Source organism: Lithobates pipiens, unplaced genomic scaffold (assembly GCF_037356315.1).
Source record: "Lithobates pipiens isolate NorthernLeopardFrog02 unplaced genomic scaffold, aLitPip1_a1.2 Scaffold_30, whole genome shotgun sequence".
Lineage (NCBI taxonomy): Eukaryota > Metazoa > Chordata > Amphibia > Anura > Ranidae > Lithobates > Lithobates pipiens.
This window is the reverse complement of record NW_027507791.1, coordinates 9400509-9416608: the sequence shown is the minus strand read 5'-3', so window position 1 is coordinate 9416608 and position 16100 is coordinate 9400509. Positions and strand designations below refer to the sequence as shown.

The window sequence follows — 16100 nt, the reverse complement described above, 5'->3', positions numbered from 1 at the left end:
CTGCATAAATTCCTCTTCTTTAGTGCAGTTTCCCCTTAATCACACAAACTGACCCCTTGGTATATTGAGTAACCATGGTCTGTGATGACAGCTGTCAATAGCTATGTACCCATTTCTATCAGTGGGTTTGCAGACATTTCTGGCGCATATTGCTCCCCCTTGTATAGATATTTTTACATCCAAAAATACCATGCCAAATTGATCATACTTCCAAGTCAACACAATGTTTTTGTTGTGATTTAACCTGTCCATGTGTCAGTACTAGAATCCCTTTAGGACCCAGCACAACTCACCTGACACAGCCTGTGTCTGGGAAACAACAGTGATTGGCCTGCTCACGTTTAAATCACCTGTATCAGCATTCAGTCAGCGCTCGTGTTAGAGTTCACTCGTGTTTGATCCAGCTGATATTTGCTCTGTGACTTTCGTGTTTGACCCGGCTTGTTTGACCCTCCGTACTTGCTTCTGATTCTGTACCGTTTGGATTCTGATCTACCTGTGTATGACCCAGCTTGCCTAGACTACGCTTTGCCTGATTCTACTAGTACCCTCATCTGCAGCAGTGAACCACAAGGTCCAGCAATCATCTATCCTCATCTACAGCAGTGAACTACAAGGTCCAGCAATCATCTATCCTCACCTACAGCAGTGAACTACAAGGTCCAGCAATCATCTACCTTCGTCTGCAGCGGTGTACTACAAGTCTCAGCTGACCTGCTCTGCTTAGACCTGCTCATGGTATGTGCTTTGAACTCTTTGTATAATCAGCACACCTGAACTGTTACTTGTTATCTGCACCTAGCCTGACATTAACACGAGCCAATACATAAAGGGAAACCTATCATGAATCCTGAACAGGCTCAGTTGTTTGCACATCCCATCACCTCTCTCACCAGGAAGACTCCTAGTACATTTAAATGGACTACTGAAGCCCAGGCAGCCTTCACCCAGTTAAAGAAAGCCTTTACCTCTGCACCAATTCTACGCCATCCTGTTCCTGAGCTACCTTTTATTGTAGAGGTAGATGCATCTGAAGTAGGAGTGGGGGCGCTTTTGTCACAAAAAGATCCTGTAAGCGCTGCCATCCACCCTTGTGCCTTCTTGTCCCGTAAATATTCCCCAGCAGAACGCAATTACGATATAGGCAACAGAGAACTTTTAGCCATAAAGCTAGCTTTAGAGGAGTGGAGACATTGGCTGGAGGGAGCTCGCTATCCATTCATAGTTCTGACTGACCACAAAAACCTTGAATATATCCGTTCTGCTAAAAGACTGAACTCGCGTCAAGCCAGGTGGTCATTGTTCTTCTCCAGATTTGACTTTACAATTTCTTATTTACCAGGTCCAAAAAACATTAAGGCCGATGCCTTGTCTCGTAGTTTTTTATCAGAGTCTCCTCCTCCGCTTCCTCCTCAACCCATTATCTCTGAGGATAGGATTTTGGCTTTTACCCAGACTGACATCTCTGAGGCCTTGTTACCAGCACAGGCTGAAGCCCCTCCCTCCACTCCCCCTGGTATGCTCTTTGTGCCCCTGGCTCTTCGTTTGCAGGTATTGCAACAAGTACATGCATCAAAACCCGCAGCACATCCAGGGTTTAGACAAACTTTTGAGATTGTCTCTCGCAACCTCTGGTGGCCATCGCTTAGGCAGGATGTGTTAGCCTTCGTCCAGGCCTGTGAAGTTTGCGCCAGAAGCAAGAGCAGTACCTCTAAGCCCCCCGGTCTCCTTCGTCCTCTACCAATACCTACCTGTCTCTGGACCCATTTATCTATGGACTTTATCACAGACTTGCCTCTGTCCCAGGGATGTTCCACGATCTGGGTGGTGGTAGACAGGTTCAGTAAGATGGCCCACTTTGTTCCGCTTCCGAAGCTTCCATCTGCTAAAGAACTGGCATCTTTATTCATTAAGCACATTTTCAGGCTCCATGGGGCACCAGTTAACATTGTCTCTGACCGTGGCTCTCAGTTCATAGCCCAGTTTTGGAAGGCCCTTTGCTCTCAGCTGGGGATTAAATTATCATATTCTTCAGCATATCATCCTGAGACTAATGGCCAAACAGAAAGGACTAATCAGACTCTAGAGAAGATGGTACGTTGTCTGATGGCCAAAGATGAGGTGGAGTGGGTCAACATCCTTCCATGGGCAGAGTTTGCCTTTAATAATTGTGCCAGCACATCTACAGGGACCTCTCCTTTCTTTTGTGTTTACGGGTTGCATCCTCGTGTGTGCTCCTTTGATCTTCCGCCCTCTGATGTTCCAGATGCCAACACCACTATTGAACATTTCTCCAAAATCTGGTCCGATGTAAATCATGCTATTTCCCGCTCTGTGCAGGCTTTTAAGAAAACTGCTGACAAGAAGCGCTTAAAGGCTCCAGAATATAAAGTTGGTGACAAAGTGTGGTTATCATCTCGGAATCTGTCCCTGCATGTTCCATCTAAAAAGCTTGGCCCAAAATTCATCGGGCCTTATGAAATCTCGGAGATTGTTAATCCTGTGTCCTACAGATTAAAACTTCCCCCATCCATGCGCATTCCAAATGTCTTTCATGTTTCATTGTTGAAACCTGTTCATTCCAGCCTCCTAGTAAATGAACCAGAACCTGTGGATATGTTGGACAGTCAAGAATATGAAGTGGCATTTATTCTTGATTCCAGACGAGTGCGCAATTCCTTACAATATCTTGTTCATTGGAAAGGGTTCGGTCCAGAGGATCGATCTTGGGTACCAGCTCGTGATCTTCATGCTGACCGACTTAAGAAGAAGTTCCATCTCCGTTATCCAAGTAAGCCTGGGGGTGCAGGAGCAACCCCTCGAGAAAGGGGGGGTACTGTCAGTACTAGAATCCCTTTAGGACCCAGCACAACTCACCTGACACAGCCTGTGTCTGGGAAACAACAGTGATTGGCCTGCTCACGTTTAAATCACCTGTATCAGCATTCAGTCAGCGCTCGTGTTAGAGTTCACTCGTGTTTGATCCAGCTGATATTTGCTCTGTGACTTTCGTGTTTGACCCGGCTTGTTTGACCCTCCGTACTTGCTTCTGATTCTGTACCGTTTGGATTCTGATCTACCTGTGTATGACCCAGCTTGCCTAGACTACGCTTTGCCTGATTCTACTAGTACCCTCATCTGCAGCAGTGAACCACAAGGTCCAGCAATCATCTATCCTCATCTACAGCAGTGAACTACAAGGTCCAGCAATCATCTATCCTCACCTACAGCAGTGAACTACAAGGTCCAGCAATCATCTACCTTCGTCTGCAGCGGTGTACTACAAGTCTCAGCTGACCTGCTCTGCTTAGACCTGCTCATGGTATGTGCTTTGAACTCTTTGTATAATCAGCACACCTGAACTGTTACTTGTTATCTGCACCTAGCCTGACACCATGAAGGCTTGGAGGGTGGTCATGTCCCCCCCTCCATACCATGAACAGGTCATCAATAAATCTGTTGTAGCTGACCAGTTGTCTGGGTTTATCATGGAACACTACCTGGGACTCCCAGTGAGCCAAAAATAAATTGGCTACACTCGGAGCAAAACAGGCTCCCATGGCAGCTCCAGTCTTTTGTAAGTAGTAATCATTATCATACCAGAAGTAGTTATGGAGCAATCCAAGCTCTAGGCATTGTAAGTATCTCCTGTATTTTCTTTCTATTGTGGAATTACTTAGCGCCCATTTAACTGATTATTTCGTGTCTTCATGACAAGGGGCGTTATCTACCTCAACATTTTCAAGTATTTGGAGTAAATGTTTGGTATCCTTCAGGTACGCTGGAGTTGATTCTACCAAAGACTGTAAAAAAATATCCAGGTATTGACTCAATCTTGACGTTAGAGAATCCACCCCATTAACTATGGGCCTACCCCAGGGCCATCTTTAATATTGATTGGACCGTGGGCAAAACATTTCTTGGGGGCCCCTCCCCATGCAATTTCATATAATAATGATTGAGACATAATGGGCTACTATGTGATGCATAATATAATAATCTCAATAATCTTTTCATCTAATTTTTATAATACTTAGACAACAACACAATCCCTCCCCCTTTATCTGCAGGTCTCGTGACCACTTCTTTTTTCATCCTCAAGGGATTTAATGCCTTTTCTGATGTGTTCACGGTCCGATCCCTTTTTCACGTAAAACTTTTTCAAGATCTGTAATCACCATATTTTTAAAAACCTCCATGAATTTATTATCCACGGCAGGGGGGTTAAATGTGGATAATGTGGATTTGTTGCGTAACCCTGTATCTAACTTCGTGTTCTGAACAGCCATCTCACTAGAACTAGGTAAAAACTTTTTTTAATATTCAGTTTCCTCATATATTTTTGGATATTCACATACATTAGGTTTCAAATGTATTCAGATTCTTCATGGGGGCAAATTTCAATCCTTTATCCTTATCCTTTATCCAATACCTTACTTTTGTTACTATTAAGCAGGACCCCACTAAGGTTATAGATCCCCTCACCTATTGGTGTTTTCTTTTTTTGGAATTTCCTTCCTGCTCTCTTCCCTCTCTACCTTTTCCTTCTACTCCAAATATGTTTCCTTTGTGTTCCTCTTTCTGTTCCCCTCTCTTGAGGGTACTCTCCACATCTAAAAAAAATCCCTCCTATACTGTTCTTCATCCAGCCCTTCCAAAGAGGAATATCCGTTATGTCCTCCCTGGAACTCATCTACCGGTGCATATCTGTTATGCCCTCCCTGATGGTAACCCGTTTGGGGACCTTCAGATTCCCCATAGGATCTACCATACTCCTGTATGGGTCTATTTGGTCCATAAGGGGATCTGTATTCCTGTTGCATAGGGTAATAGGGGGCTGGATTTGTGTTTCCCTGGGAGCCCTCTCTAAATGGGCATCTCCCATAGAAGCCACCTCTATTGAATCCCCCTCTATTAAATCCATTATTATAAGGTCTTCTTTGTCCTCTAAAATAATTATTAAAAAGTCGGTTTTGACCCCACGATCCCTGATTAGATCCCACGGGAGTAGGGTGGGGGTATCCTTTCTGAGGTTGACCATTCCAAAGTTGTTCCCTAGGGATTAACTTCTGAGGTGTCTGCTGGATATGATTTCTTTGTGTATTTACTTGTGGTGCATTTCTATTTACATCTTCCCTTTTAGAGGGTGTAGATTCACAAGAAGGTGTCTCCTGTTCTTCAACTTTGGCTTGCCATTTAAAAACCATTCCTTCCTTATAATCTCCTATATCTCTCAAATCCTTATTTATCTTTTTGTCTTTAACCTCTTTTTTCCATTTTACTATATTAGTCTTAAGTTCTCCTGATAGTCTAATAAATTCCAGGTTCTTCATTCTGGGTTTCAACGAGATTTTTTATCTCATTTATCTGAGCATCTATGTTCCTGACTTTAGTTTGTTTTCGTTTAAATAAAAATATAAGGAGTTCAACCCCCTTGGTGTTAAAAAATGAAAACCATTCTTTCATAGAGTTTTCATCTAATAGGCCATCATTGGGTGGTAGCTACCAATGAGGCGTCTGGGGACCATATCCCTTTTGATATATCTGTCGATTGTCATCATATCCCACCATGCCCTAATTTTCTTCTCAAAAAGTTTATTCAATTTTCTAAAATAGTATTTTAAATCCCCTGATGGATTACCATTGGCATTCTCAGAAAACAACCTCATCTAAATTAATATCCCTGTGTTCAAATAAATTAAATACATCCATATTGGCTGCTAATTGCCCTACTGACACCATCCAGTGCTCTGGTGACACAGTCAGTATACTGTATATACTGTATATACACATGCGCACACACACGCAAATATGTTTTAGCTTTGGGGTGCACACCCTAATGCAATAGGCTGTGCACACCTATGGTTGCTCTGATCACATCATGTCTGTATCGTGCACAGGCCAGAATGGTGTTAAATGGAGGATGGTGTGCAGAAGGCGAATAATTTATTCTCCAGGTTTTAGACTTCTTCCAGTAAAGATCCCCAAGGGGACTTTGACCCCCTCCCCCAAAATACCTCTCCATCTTAAACTGTGTCCTCATAAATGACGAATGTGAAGTCAACCTGTCTCAAACCCAATCTATTCGGCCCTGGTGCTCTCATGCACCTTCAATGATGGCTCATAAATACCGCAGCACACAAAGGATTAAGAATTTCTCAACGTTCCAGACATTCCATGAACTCCGTAACAATTGCCTGCTTTGTACTTTAAACTTTTCAGAGATTGCTAAATGCTCCTCTGAAAGCAATTGCAAAAACCCCTTCTTCGTCTGAAATATGAGTGGCCAATGTGGTCCCCAGGGACTGCCGCTCCTGTCCTGGTTAATGAGAGGACAGTCATTATTTGTATGGAAATAGAAATGATTTAAAGAGACCTTATCACCAGACCGTTCATTTCAACAACAATTTTCCCATAAGGTTATATATCCATTTCAATTTAACGCATATTTTTTACGTGTAAAAGCCTCCCTTTTATGTAGATATCTGAAAGCCTGAGACTTCTGCTGGCTGCCACCATCTTGGATGTGATGTCAGCAGCCCCAACAGACTCAGAGCTGTTACTAAGGCCGCGTACACACGGGCGGATTGTCTGCCCAACTAAGTTCGTCAGACAATCCGACAGACAGTCCGTTCAAAATTTGCATGAACGGACTTGACCACACACGATGAGCAGACAGTCCGCTGAAAGCGTGCGCGATGACGTGTACAGCACGTACGACGGGACTAGAAAGACGACGTCCTATACACTGCAATGCAACCTTCGGCCGTGTAAATCCTTTCTGCGCATGCGCCATACTTAGTCCGTCCAACTTGCCTACACACGAGCGGACTGTCCGCTGAAACCAAGTTTGGACGGACAAAACCAAGTTTGAACGGACTGTCTTACGGAAATTCCGTAAGACTTTGTTCGTCAGATTGTCCGCTGAAAAAGTCAGCTGAAGCCCACACACGAGCGGATTGTCCGCTGAAACACGGTTCAGCGGACTAAGTTGGACAGACAATCCGCCCGTGTGTACGCGGCCTAATGTGAAAATCTATAGTATTTCCCCTATACTCTTCCCCTGGCAGCTACATAAAAGTGTATGTAAGGAGGTAAGAGGAGGGGCGGAAGGGCTAGGCCAGGCATACAATAATAAGACACTCGCAGAAGAGGATAACACTATGATGTACAAGGAAAAAATAAAAAACGAAAAATATAAATGCTGCAAGTAATCACCTAAAATATTAGATTTTTATGTGTTTTTCTTTAAATGTTTTAAAATTGGTGCTTGGTGTCTTTAAAGAGGAGGTCCAGCCTGGGGGACAAAAAAATGAAAAGTCAGCAGCTACAAATACTGTTAGCTGCTGATGTTTACTATATGGACACATACTTGTCCAGGGAACCCATGATGTCGGCGCCCCAGCCGATCTTCGGATCAACTGTCGGGTTTTTCTGCCACCATCTCCATTAGGTTCCCTACTGCACATGCACAAAGCGTGCAGCGTTTTCTGACTGGCCTGGTGGCGGAGGAAGGAGGACGGGGGCCGAACTTCCGAGGGACGCCGTGAGGGCACCGTCTCCTGGAAGTGGGGGCAGGGACTGGTCAAAAACAGGTCCTCCCACCCCAAAAGGTGCCAAATGTGGCACCAGAGGGGGGAAGAAATTAAATAAGCGGAAGTTCCACTTTTGGGTGGAACTCCGCTTTAAGGACACACCTTGTACCACGTTGTGTAGAATATATCTGGATTCAAGGCTTGCATCTCCCCAATCGATCTGTACACTGTGATGGACTCTGTTGGTTCATTATTGGTCAATAAGTAGCCTAACTGTCGTTGCTGCAAGGTGTAATTGGTCTAGGACTCGCACTAATGAGTGGTAGAAGATTAACAAGGATCTGACTGTGACAACCTGGGCCAGATGCAGATTCTCAGGATCAGGATTTGTGGTCAAATAGGTCAAAAGATTTAATACTCAGAACGTATTAAAGCCAGGGGATCAGCATGAGAGGTATTCAGGTGGGGTTCTCAGAAGGAGGTATGGCTGATGCTATGTCTACAGGGGACAGGGACAGTTACAGTGCCTTGAAAAAGTATTCACACCCCTTGAAATTTTCCACATTTTGTTACAACCAGAAACACAAATGTATTTTATTAGGATTTTATGTGATAGACCAACACAAAGTGGCACATAATTGTGAAGTGGAAGGAAAATGATAAATGGTTTTCCAAATTTTTTACATATAAAAATCTGAAAAGTGTGGCGTGCATTTGTATTCAGCCCCCTTTACTTTGAAACCCCTAACTAAAATCGAATGGAACCAATTGCCTTCAGAAGTCACTTGATTAGTAAATAGTCCACCTGTGTGTCATTTAATCTCAGTATTAATACAGCTGTTCTGTGAAGCCCTCAGAGGTTTGTTAGAGAACCTTAGTGAACAAACAGCATAATGAAGGCCAAGGAACACACCAGACAGATCAGTGATAAAGTTGTGGGGACATTTTAAAGCAGAGTTCGTTTATAAAAAAATATCACAAGCTTTGAACATCTCACAGCACTGTTCAATCCATCATCCGAAAATTGAAAGAGTATGGCACAACTGCAAACCTATCAATAAATACACATACCAAAAGGCTTAAAAAAATAAATAAACAGATCTTTAATTTCGCTATTCAAATATTTGTACAGGGAAATTAAATATTTGTTTCTGTTTTAAGTCTTTTGGTATGTGTATTTATTAGACCCTGCAAGGTACATGTAAAGTCCCAACCCATTTTTGTTCTCATTTGGTAATTGTTTTATATGGGATGGTACCTTTTTTAGGCTCACAATTGCCTCACATTCATCCCTCATACTCATCTAACATGCAAAACTACCAAGACATGGCCGTCCACCTAAACTGACAAGCCGGGCAAAGAGAGCATTCATCAGAGAAGCAGCCAAGAGGCCCATGATAACTCTGGAGGAGCTGCAGAGATCCACAGCTCATGTGGGAGAATCTGTCCACAGGACAACTATTAGTTGTGCTCTCCACAAATCTGCCCTTTATGGAGGAGTAGCAAGAAGAAAGCCATTGTTGAAAGAAAGCCATGAGAAGTCCAGTTTGCAGTTTGCGAGAAGCCATGTGGGGGACACAGCAAACATGTGGGAGAAGGTTCTCTGGTCAGATGAAGCTAAAATTGAACTTTATTGCCTAAAAGCAAAACACTATGTGTGGTGGATAACTAACACTGCACATCACCCTGAACACACCAGTGTGGCAATGCTTTTCTTCAGCAGGGACAGGGAAGCTGGTCAGAGTTGATGGGAAGATGGATGAAGCCAAATACAGGGCAATCTTAGAAGAAAACCTGTTAGTCTGCAAAAGACTTGAGACTGGGGCGGAGGTTCACCTTCCAGCAGGACAACAACCCTAAACATACAGCCAGAGCTACAATGGAATGGTTTAGATCAAAGCATATTCATGTGTTAGAATGGCCCAGTCAAAGTCCAGACCTAAATCCAATTGAGAATCTGTGGCAAGACTTGAAAATTGCTGTTCACAGACTCTCTCTCCATCCAATCCGACAGAGCTTGAGCTATTTTGCAAATAAGAATGGGCAAAAATGTCACTCTCTAGATGTGCAAACCTGGTAGAGACATCCCCAAAAAGACTTGCAGCTGTAATTGCAGTATAAGGTTGTTCTACAAAGTATTGACCCAGGGGCTTAAAGTGGTTATAAACCCTTACAAGCCACTTTGACCTATAGGTAAGCCTAGATTAAGGCTTACCTGTAGGTCCCAGAAATATCTCCTAAACCTACACGGTTGCGCATGCGTGGGAGTGACGTCATCGCTGCTCCGGCTCTGTGAGTGGCCGGAGCAGCGATACCTAGAAAAAGATGGACGCTCCGTGCTACAGGGGACAACGGTGACATCGCTGGCTCCTTTGTCAGGTAAGTGACGCATAATGGGCTGCTATGCGATGCATAGCAGTCCATCATGCTTTTCCTTTGCAGGGAGATCAAGGTTTACTTCCTCTTTAATACAAATGCCCCCCACACTTTTCACAAATTTACTTGTAAAAAATGTTGAAAGCCATTTATCATTTACCATCCAGCAGTGCTGAAAGGTGTTGCAGTATGTATTTTTTATGGTCTGTGTGTCTCATGCAGGTGTTTGGACTGATCTTCACAACAGCACAAGGGCAGATTTTGGAGAAATTTAGTGTTCGGGCTGGAAACCTCTTTCTGTGCAGCTTCCTGCTGGCTGGTGCCATTATCACAGGTATGTAATCACCTGCCGCACTTGGGGCCATTTCACACATACTGCAGTGACTCACATCCCCCCCCCGTAAGATCTCCAGTCGCTGCTGAGACACACTGAAAACAGTAGTTTTCTATGTGTCCTATTCACAATGCAGCCTGCAGCAATGCAACCTGGAGCTCCTCTGCAGTCAGGGCAGGGCTTAGCTTGGTGGGGGCCCCTGGGCTTGAGTCACTTTCTGGCCCTACCTTCTATACATTACTTTAAATAGAACAAAATGATACATACACAAGCAATGTATTAGAGCTACATAATTCTGGATAAACTGAAAATAAAAATAGAGATCACGATTCTGAACAAACAACTAAACAAAATTACATAATTTATGTTAATTACTGAAGTCTATTAAAAATGCAGACAGGTATTCTCAACGGCAGTAAACAAGACCGTATGTAACTGCCAATAACCAATCAGCAAACCTCAAGATAAGAGAAAAGGAGAGATGGTGCAGGGAACAATTCTATATAGTCCTTAAATAGTCCCAAATATTATGTATAATAATAGTCATTAGGATTGCTCTGATGGCTGCAACCTGGAGAGCGAAGCACCACTCTATAAAACAGAATTGGAAAAGGACAAGGTGCGCCAGACTCAGTGCAGTATTAAAGAACTTCTGTTTAATTGGACAAGACAAAACATGCAAATGGCTACTCACAAAAGTAGATGATATATAAGCGCATAAGTGGGGATACTGTACTGGTATTCGTCATGCGTCCACGATGTAAGCGATCATTCTCAGAGGCACCGCAGGAGGATGATGAGAAGCGATGGTGGTGGTAACTCTTCTCCACACGCTGTATGTCTCCAGGGCAGTGTAGGCACTGCACACCGTGCAGTATCGATGGTGTCTGTGAACCGGAAGACAGAGGCCGGAAGTGCGTTCCAAAGTGGAACGCAAACACTGCGGACCGGAAGTGATGTCATGGCCAATGAGATGCCGTGTTTCACAGCATCCGCTGTTTCATCCGATCTAGCTGACCATTCACAAGGTCAGATATATATACACACATGCTTAATGGAAGTGGCCGGATGTATAGAAATAACCATATACACAGTAAACATTGTAATAATTAAAAACTAACCAGGAGATTAATAAAAGCAATAAAATGGATAAAATGATAATTTAATTTGTAACAAATATGAAGATATTTAAAACGTAAATGGGTGGGCCCCCTATTGGGCGGGGCCCATGAGCTTGAGCCCAGTCAAGCCCAATGGTAAGTCCGGCTCTGTCTGCAGTGATATATGATAAAATGCAGACGTGCTGCATTTTTTTGCAGCATTCCAGGCTGGATCGCATGTCACTGTACAGCAGCATGGTGCACCTCGCTTCTATGCAGTGACATGAATGAAGTGTCCCTTTTGAGCACTTCAAGTAAAATAGAGTGAAAAAAGGGAATTGTGTGGTGTGCTGTACTGCAATGCAGACTAAAGCGTTGTTCCCCACTACTCTCTTTATCTGGTACCTCCCATCCTCATTGGCCAACCTCTACACAGATTATCCCCCCTTCAATGTATAATGAATGCTGCTGCCAGACTCATCCACCTTACCCAACTGCTCTGTGCCTGCTACCTCTCTTTTTCAATCGCTCCACTAGCTTCCGCTTATCCGTGGGTTAAGCCATTGGCGCCGAATGTATGCATATATGTGGCCTCTCGGTGGGTGGACCTTAAAGCTGAGCGGCCACATATATGCAGCCCTGTGTAAACAACTTGGCATGATGAGAGCGTGCTCCCTGCACGATCCCAGCATGGTAGCTGGAGGGGATTGGTAAGCTTTTGATGCATACTTGCAATTGGGAGCTTTCCGATCACATGACTGCTGTGACAGCCAATCACAGCAGTCACATGACCCAAAGGCCCACCACCGCTTTCTGACTTTCAGAACTCTTAAAGGGCTGGGAGGCAGTTGGTAGGAAGGGGTAAACTGCATACAAAACCACTAAATACTCTCCCCCACGTTATATCATTAAGTTTGTCTTAAAATATCACCCAAGTAGATCTCCACTCCTCTCAAGACTTTCAGCTCTCTAGCTCCCTCATCACCTCCTCCCATTCTCGCCTCCAGGACTCCTCCAAAGCCTTTCCCATTTTCTGGAACTCCCTATCACAGTCTTTCTGGCTTTCTCTTTCTCTGTCCATCTGTAGGTGATCCCTGAAAAATGATCTCTTCAAGGGAAGCTATCCTACCTCTACCTAACAACAAAACTTCTACCTTCTCCATCAACTCATCCCCACACACTCATTATCTTTTTGTAACATTTGCCCTTCCCTTTTAGATTGTAAACTCTCACAATTGAGGCTCCTTATCCCTCTTGTCTTGAATTGTATTGTAACTGTATTATACTGTATTAACTGTTATACTACCATTTTCAGTAGGATTGGACATTGCCAAACAGAAAAACTGTAAGCCAGTCCCAGAATAACCCCCTCCTCTACACACACATAGCATTCATTTGTTTTTTACTAGTGTCCTAAAATGATGAACATCTTTTCTGTAGCTTATCTGCTGGAAAAAAACTAACAATTTTTTGCTTTATTTTATTTTTTTACTCATGGATTTTCCTTCTGCAAACTTCAATCAAGATTCAAGAGAGCAGCTACCTGGACATCACTGGATGTGTGGGGCTAGCCTAAAATGTGACCGTTTGGCACAGGGATCTGCATTGTGGTGCTTTCCAGACCTTTGTGTGCTTTTTTAGATCTGGAGTCACAGCATAGCCCCAGGTGTGGCCCGGTTTCTAAAGTCACTTAGTGAGTAATGCCGCATACACACAACTGGACTTTCCATTAGAATAAACTCTGACGGTCTTTCCGATGGAGTTCCAACGGATTTCCGCTGAAACGGACTTGCCTACACACGATTACACCAAAGTCCGTTCATTTAGAACGTGATGCCGTACGACGGGACTAGAAAAGGAAGTTCAATAGCCAGTAGCCAATAGCTGCCCTTGCGTCATTGTTGGTCCGTCGGAATAGCATACATACGAACGGTTTTCCCGATAGGAATTGATTCCATCAGAAAGATTTAAAACATGTTCTATTTCTAGGTCTGTCAGAATTTTTCTTTCAAAAAGTTTTTATTATCAATACACAGACAGAATATACAGTACACTGTTAATGTAGTTTCGGTATAACAGAGTATATAAAACAATATCTGTCAGAATTTTTGAAAAAAAAAGTCAGATGAAGCCCACACACGAACAGAATATCCGATTAAATGATTCCGTCAGACCTTTTCTGCCGGAAAGTCTGGTCGTGTGTACGCAGCATTAGGTTGGTTGTGCTGAAACCCAACCAGAGGGAGCTACCTCACTATCTATTATTCTTCAACATCGTTCCTTTTCAAAATTCCCACCACTGCCACACATTCACTCCATCATCCACTGCGTGGAGTGTAGCATATGCACTGCACTCTCTGCCCCACCACTCAGCATAAGAGGAAGCATCATCCCACTACTGCTCCTGCTTCCAAGCTTTTGTGGAATGCTACAATGACCTGGTCAGCTTCAGTTGTGTGACCATCAGCATCAGCTGCCTGGGTTTGTATCTGAGGCCATGCCTCGCAGTTTGGGCCTAGTTACATTACTGCTACATTGGCAAAACATCGCTACACAAAAAGACAGAGGAGACAGTCCTGCCAGTAACCCATACTATATTCTGAGGGCAACTACTCAGTACCCTCTGTAGGAACCAGAGATTGCAATAAGGAACTCAGTACCACACTGTTATTTGATCATTTTCCGCTGATTCTGCAGTTTCATCTTTAGGGACCTCCGTGTGCACCCAGAACTTTTTGACCATGTATGCCCAACTTTTTGTGGACATTGAGCACCAAGTCTCTCGAAATGCTCCAGAGCCCTTCAGAGTTTCTCTCTGACCCTCTGTCAGACCCTATTGATACAGTGCATTTTACCATACCTTTGGAGGATCAACCTGCTGGCTCCAGCCAGGTCCTGGAGGTGCAAAGAGTATCCCATTACACCTGTTATATGGCATATAGGCATTTCTTTATATAAACTAGAAGCACCCTAAAGGTTCCTGGGCCCCACTTGTGAGTGTGTTGGGAATGTTTCCATTTGAGAATAAATTCAATAAGCTGCAGTGTTCCTGCTGTGAATAAACTAGTTTGCAACCTAAATAGGAACACAGCCAGTCAGGTAGAGGGTGTGCTTACCTTTTTAGAATGCCTCTCAAATGAATGTTGAGCTGGCTGGCTGTGCCCTCCGTCATGTGATGACAGGGACCTTTATCCATCAGACCTTCTCAAAGTGGGTTAGGTTCCTTCATTGAGAATCTCTACTCAGGTGGGATGGACTCTTGTTTCAGAGAGGAGGGGGAGCAACTGTCTGGAGCCTTATGCTTTAGTTGTGATGGCTTGTTACAATCATTTAAACTTGTATCCTATATGGGTCTGATGTTCATACAGATGCACAGGGCTATGTGTTTGGCAGCTGAGATACTGATGACATGTCCAGAGAGCATTTGACTCCATTAGCCTTAGGGGAGCGTCATCTCCTCCCCCCTGCTCTGGACACTGTGTTTAGTAATGACACTGAAGGTCCGAGAGTTCTTCGACCCCCAACCTAGAAGTTGTAGGGAATGGTTGGTTAAATACCACCTTTCTCCTACATATATTTATGCAGCAGGTGCCCCTTGAGTCTGACTATTGCCTGGCCCATGTGGGTCAAACTCTGTTTATACCGCTGAAAGAAATGTGCCCCTACTTCTTTAAGTGGGGGGGCTGATTGTGCATCCAGGGGTGCAAGGGCGCTCTTTTCTCCAGATCTCAGGTGCAGGGAGCCAACCTTTTTGACCTCAGACTAATTCATTGACTTTGGTGCCTGCTTATGTTCAATGGTGACCGCTCCATTAGAAGCGCAGGGGCAACCCCCCTTATCCATGCGCTGTTGCAAGTCAATGCTAAGTATGTTCGTTTTGCTCGAATGGTCCTTCAGATGGGTGTTACCTTTGAATCTGTCTCTTCTCAACTCATACGGTCTCCTTTAAGAGGAGCAATGCCTGCACCTGGCTTCACCTCAGGTCCTTCACAGCGCGCAAAGACCTTCTCTGGAAAAAGCTGTGCCTCTGGATTTACAGCAGGTACAGAACCCTAGCCCACTACTGCAGGTACTCCTTGCTGACAGCAGAGCTTGTCCAGGTTACTTTATGGGACCTCTTCACCAGTGGATTGGCCCTCCCTCCCTGGCTGATCAGCAGCCTCCTGGAGGAAGGCCACAAGATACTTCCTTTGTTCTAGTCCTTATTCAGGAGAATAATCTTAGCACTTATTTCTTACTTTTGTATCTTTTGATGATTTGTTGGACCTGGGGGGATCAGGAGCTTCCAAGAACCATAGATGTGGTTAAGGGTAGGCAGGGATTGCAGCTTTCTTATGCAGGCACCAGGGTCCACTAGGAGTATCAGTGACAAAATTTAGCTTCAACCTCTGAGTCCTTTAGCGGTCCCTATCTCTCATGTCTATGGCTAAGTCCAAGTTTATCACATCTGCCAAGACTTGTGGCTGTTTCTGGTACCCTTATCCTTCTGTCATGTTGACTTTGTGGGATCAAACTCTGAGTTTTTTTTGTGACCTTGAGGGTTTCCTCAGGCCCTTGTGCGCTATTAGGTACATTCTCTGGTGTATCTAACTTACCGAGCTTGGTTGTCTAGCTAGGCATCCTCCTTTAGTCACATAGTTTGATTCCCTTGGCCTTAAGGGGCAAGCATGACAGGCCTTTGGCCTTCCAATGTAAACCAACTTGCCTTGTTTACCTGGACCTTTATTTTGTGTTTGGTCCTCTTTGACACCTGTT

General features: G+C 44.1%; 1 protein-coding gene across 2 annotated transcripts in view; it reads left to right on the top strand.

Moving 5' to 3' along the window:
• FLVCR2 (FLVCR choline and putative heme transporter 2) overlaps positions 1-16100 on the top strand; it is a 45284-nt gene that overhangs the window by 24716 nt on the left and 4468 nt on the right. For both annotated transcript variants that reach the window (XM_077463634.1, XM_077463635.1), the window contains exon 9: positions 10134-10245. In XM_077463634.1, the coding sequence (XP_077319760.1) occupies positions 10134-10245 (112 nt within the window). The remainder of the gene's footprint in view (positions 1-10133; positions 10246-16100) is intronic.